Here is a 4,543-nt window from a genome sequence, read left to right as displayed (position 1 = left end):
CTTATAAGCCAAAAAAGAAGCTCCTATTTAGGGGCTTTAGACTTTGATTTTGCATAGAATCAATAAAAAGGCTTTCATTTTAAAAGCAGAAAAACAAACCTGCTTGCCTGGTCAGAAGGCCCAGTTTCTTCGTTGTTCGACATGTTTCCTATGATTAAGTGTCCTCATTTATTTCTAAAAGCATGAATAAATGAGAAATGACATGAAAATAAATCTATGTGCCAGCACTCGATATGCCAACTATGTAGCACAAATCATGCCTTTATTCACGGGAAATTTCGGCATGACCTTTGCTAAAAAATGGACATATCGAGCGCCTGAAATTCACCGGAACGGAAATGAATCAACATTCCGGCGTAACATAGGCCACTCGGATCATTTTCCAAACATGACATATCCACATATCACATGTCCAGTTCAAATTTGCATATAAATTCAGCTAATTTTGAAACCTAGCTAAATTCATAACTAAATAGATAACCTAATTAACATACTGCCCTAACTAAAACCTAAGTAAATTAATCGAAGAACCCTTGCAGAGAGAGAGGGGGGGTTTACAGAGGGTGCAGGGGCGAGGAGGCAGGCCCGACGACGGTCAAGGTTGGGAGGGGAGGAAGCAGAGGAGGGAGGCGAGGGCCGACGGGTCGGGGGCGAGCGCGCCGGGGTCGGGTGCGAGTGCCTGGGTCAGGGGCGAGCGCGCCTGGGTTTTGGTTGTGTTTTCTCTTGGCTTTTCTTATAAGCCGAAAAAGAAGCTCCTATTTAGGGGCTTTAGACTTTGATTTTGCATAGAATCAATAAAAAGGCTTTCATTTTAAAAGCAGAAAAACAAACCTGCTTGCCTGGTTTCTTATGGTTTCAGCCGTGCATGTATATTTAGCTGTTATTTCTGTTTCATTTCTTGCAAAATACATATGCACAAAAATGCTCATATTTGCAAGATATGCCAGTAGAACAAAGCATCGTGCAAGATATAACAGAGCGGATGCATTGTGCAAGGCATAACTCAGCAAGTACAAAATTTGGACAATCATTTGGAGCTTGGTATTCCATCCACCTCATGTGAAAACCTGCTGCTAAATCACTGTGTGATACAGAGTAAATCACAATCATTTGCAAAGAGAAAGAACATGAATCGAACGTCTAAACTTTGCCTCAATCATTCTTTTGTGTAAGATGAGCACCACACACGGCAGTTCTATGAAAATCAAACGAAACATTTACCACCTAGTAAAATGTAACGAAACCATCCTCTGCATCATCATATGAACAACAGGAGAGAGCGAAAAATTCCCATGTCAGCTTTTTGCCAACGCTGATAAAACAAGCAGTGTATTCAAGTACTGCACCCGCAGGTAACGAACAACTAACAGACCTCAGCTCAGACAGTTTGTACTTGGTGCCTACTGAGCTCCTGTCCCTAGTAAACACCTCGGCAGCAGCAGCTCATCATATAGCTGGATCTTCTAGGTCGGCAGTGGACAGGTTATTGATTCGTGGATACGCTGCCTTTTCGCTCAGCTGGTTTTGAGCCCAAATCAACATCTTCAACAGGCTAGGGAGTTTTGGATCTGCCAATATGAACGCAAAGATCAAGGATCTTCTATAAAACAAAAACTCTGCCACAAGCATGCTAGCAGTTCGAAAGAGCCCAAACACAGCAACGAAAGTTTCATTCTGCTTCAAATGTATGAAACGGCAATCGAAAAGCAAAGCAGCACTGAGATGAAAAGTTTTAAAATTTTGTGTAGTTAATATGAATCTTATATAAATAAAACGTGAGAAGATTCATCCTGATTTCTTTCAACAGCACATCTCAAAAGATGTTTGACAAGTAGTATCCCTACGCAGTTATTTCACCAATGTTAATCAGTGTTTTTCTATATTGACCGCTGGTCACACATGATAAGCTTAAGGGCAAACTGTTTTGAACATGGCAGTACTTGGTTATACAAAGTACTAATGTTTAAGTCAGGTAACCTTCATCTCAAAAAAAAGTCTGGTAACCTTCTGGTATATTTAGTTTAAATACACCATGTTTTTGTGCATAGTTCTAGAATAAGAATTACACTTGTCAGTCTGATCTCTTTTTCTACCAAAAGGTAGCTTATTATAAAATAAGAAATATGGTATCATTTCATATGACACGGGCATGCAGGTACACTTCAGTGACAATAAATCATCAAAAAGATAAGCAAATAAAAAGGGTATCACAACATATACATGCGTCTGCAACTTAGTACATACCTTTCTCATGGCTTTGGCTTGTAAGGATGGCGGCGTTAACTTCACTTGCTGTCTTCAAACGTTGAGAAACATCCAATAGTTCCCCGTATGGGCAGTTCTTTACATCTTCAAAAACCAAAAGTGCTACTGTTTTCTCTATTTCCTCGAGAAAGGCTAGCTGCAAAATTTCACAGACCAAAAGTAAGGTCACAGAATGCTCTTAAATGCAGTGGTATTAACGGGAAAAACTAGCTACCAGGAGGAATTGCATTGTAATCGATATAGGTTCGAACACTGACTCTTAACCAAGGTAAGGGGGATAATTTTTTTTTACTGAAGATTACATTTTCTTCGCCTCTTGGTGCAAGTTCTTCTTGAGCAAACTCCAAAGCTTCATGTATTTTCCCCACACGAATCAACTCTATCAGCTTTTGTTGCTGCAGATGGAAGTATATTTCGGGATTCGTATCAAGAATCTGCAGATGGAAGTATAGTCAGGATATGAAGTCAAAATTCAACGTACCCCACTATGAAAAATGCACAATTGGACCCTCAGCTCTATAGAACTCATACAAAACTTCACTCAGCAGTATACAAACAATATAAATATACCACCGGCTGAAAAACAAGCAAATGTAGTTTTGTCAATCAAACATAGATGCAATTTCTGATACGCATATACCTAAGCTTCACATAGAAAAAGAACAACTTCTAGCAAAAAAAAAAAACAAGCATGGTCCAAAGACAAACCACATCTATCACCAGTACTGGATTAACAATTTGGTCAACAGTGACATGTGAAATTAATTACTGTTACATCATTGCTCACCAGCAACACATAATGGAGAACCCAGAATGTCCTTAGCACACACAGGCATACAGCAAAGTACCCAAAAACTGCAAGATCATTGCCCTCCTCCATTCTTACTAAAATTCTAAGCAATAAATGCAGTTTTTTTTGGTTGAAAGAAAGGGGTCTCCCCCCAGCCCCTAGCTTTATTAAGCAGAGGCCAAAACCGGCGACAAACGCAGTTTTCTCAATCAAACAAAGATGTAATTTCTGAACCGCATATTCCTAAGTTCCACGTAGAAGAAAAACTTCTAGCAAAAGGCAAGTACAGTCCAAAGACAAACCACATCGATCATCAGTACTGAATTCACACTTTGATCCACTATGCTATGGGGTAGTATTATTTCTCTTATCTGAAATTGATTGTTGCTTGATTGTTGCATACAGGCATACAGCAAAGTTACCCAAACTACCTCCCCCAATCTCACTTTTCAGATACTCCAACACCAACACCGAAATACGAACCGAAACTGCGAGCAAGAGAGGCGGAGCCAAACCGTGGGGTTGAGATCGTTGATCCTCTCGATAGCCTCCTGGACGTTCCCCGACTGAACCGCCTTCTTCACCTCCATCCGGTCGGTGATGGTCGCCAGGTCAATCTCCGCTGCAGCACAAAAACCGCATCAATCAGGCCGCACTCCGTGCCCAATCCATGAATCTTAATCACACTGCGGGCGAGCGAGAGGGGCTCGATTGCGCGCGAGCGCGCGGGCAAAGGCGTACGGTACGTTGGGTGCCGGACTCGACGCGGAAGCGGTCGGCGGCGTCGACGAAGCCCTCGGTGACGAGGAAGTTCATGACGAGGCGGTTCATGTCCTCCTTGCGGATCTTGACGTCGCGCAGCTTCCCCTCCCACTCCTCGCGCGTCACCACCTTCTTCGAGGTCGCCATGGGGCGCGGGGGAGGGGTTGACTTCGCCGCGATGAGGGGGAGAGGGGAGCGGCGAGGGCGGCAACGGCGACGCGCGCGAGAGGATGAGGTGCTTTGGGGAGGGCGGCGTGGGGCGGGATTGAGGCGTCGGCGGTGAGGTACGGCGCGGCGGCGTCGCTAGGGCAGGCGGCGGCGGACTGGAGCCGCTTGGGCTTGGTTGGGTTGGTAGGGGAAAACGATGGGGGTGGGTTGGTAATTTAATTTTCTTTCAGATGGTGGGCTGGGCTGACTACCTGGACTCTGACTGACCTTTACACGGCTGGCAAGCTTTTTCTCTTTATTTTATTTCCTGTTTATTTGCTATTGATTTTCCCCTTTTCTTTTCTTTTCTTTTCTTGTTTCACTTTTTATTAATTTTTTATATATATTATTTTAATTTGGTTCTTATTTTCTTTGTTAAAATTCATTTCATTCAAAATTGTTTGGCATGTATTTGTTTTATAAACAATTTAACACGGTTATTCAATGCGCATTTAAAGAATGTTTATTGTGTATTTTTTAATGTTTAGAATATATAAGTAAAGTTTATGGTGGTTTAAA

At 42.4% G+C, this 4,543-nt stretch overlaps 1 protein-coding gene across 1 annotated transcript; it reads right to left on the bottom strand.

Moving 5' to 3' along the window:
- Window positions 1-1,123: 1,123 nt before the first annotated feature.
- On the bottom strand, window positions 1,124-4,159 carry LOC123068273 (protein GID8 homolog). Its single transcript, XM_044490801.1, has 5 exons — window positions 3,802-4,159; window positions 3,571-3,677; window positions 2,568-2,699; window positions 2,245-2,401; window positions 1,124-1,568 (listed from the first exon to the last, which is right to left on the bottom strand). Exons 1-5 carry the CDS (start codon window positions 3,962-3,964, stop codon window positions 1,447-1,449), a joined length of 681 nt encoding a protein of 226 aa, XP_044346736.1. The 5' UTR covers window positions 3,965-4,159; the 3' UTR covers window positions 1,124-1,446.
- Between the last annotated feature and the right edge of the window lie 384 nt (window positions 4,160-4,543).

The sequence above is a fragment of the Triticum aestivum genome, chromosome 3B (genome assembly GCF_018294505.1).
Source record: "Triticum aestivum cultivar Chinese Spring chromosome 3B, IWGSC CS RefSeq v2.1, whole genome shotgun sequence".
NCBI lineage: Eukaryota > Viridiplantae > Streptophyta > Magnoliopsida > Poales > Poaceae > Triticum > Triticum aestivum.
This window is presented reverse-complemented; position numbering and strand designations above follow the sequence as displayed.

Excerpts from the sequence above, each read along its gene's own strand:
- LOC123068273 (XM_044490801.1), bottom strand. The coding sequence starts at position 3,964 with ATGGCGACCTCGAAGAAGGTGGTGACGCGCGAGGAGTGGGAGGGGAAG. Across the intron at positions 2,402-2,567 it reads CACCAAGAGGCGAAGAAAAT|CTAGCCTTTCTCGAGGAAAT; the intron begins GTAATCTTCAGT and ends GAAATTTTGCAG. Across the intron at positions 1,569-2,244 it reads AAGCCAAAGCCATGAGAAAG|ATCCAAAACTCCCTAGCCTG; the intron begins GTATGTACTAAG and ends TCATATTGGCAG.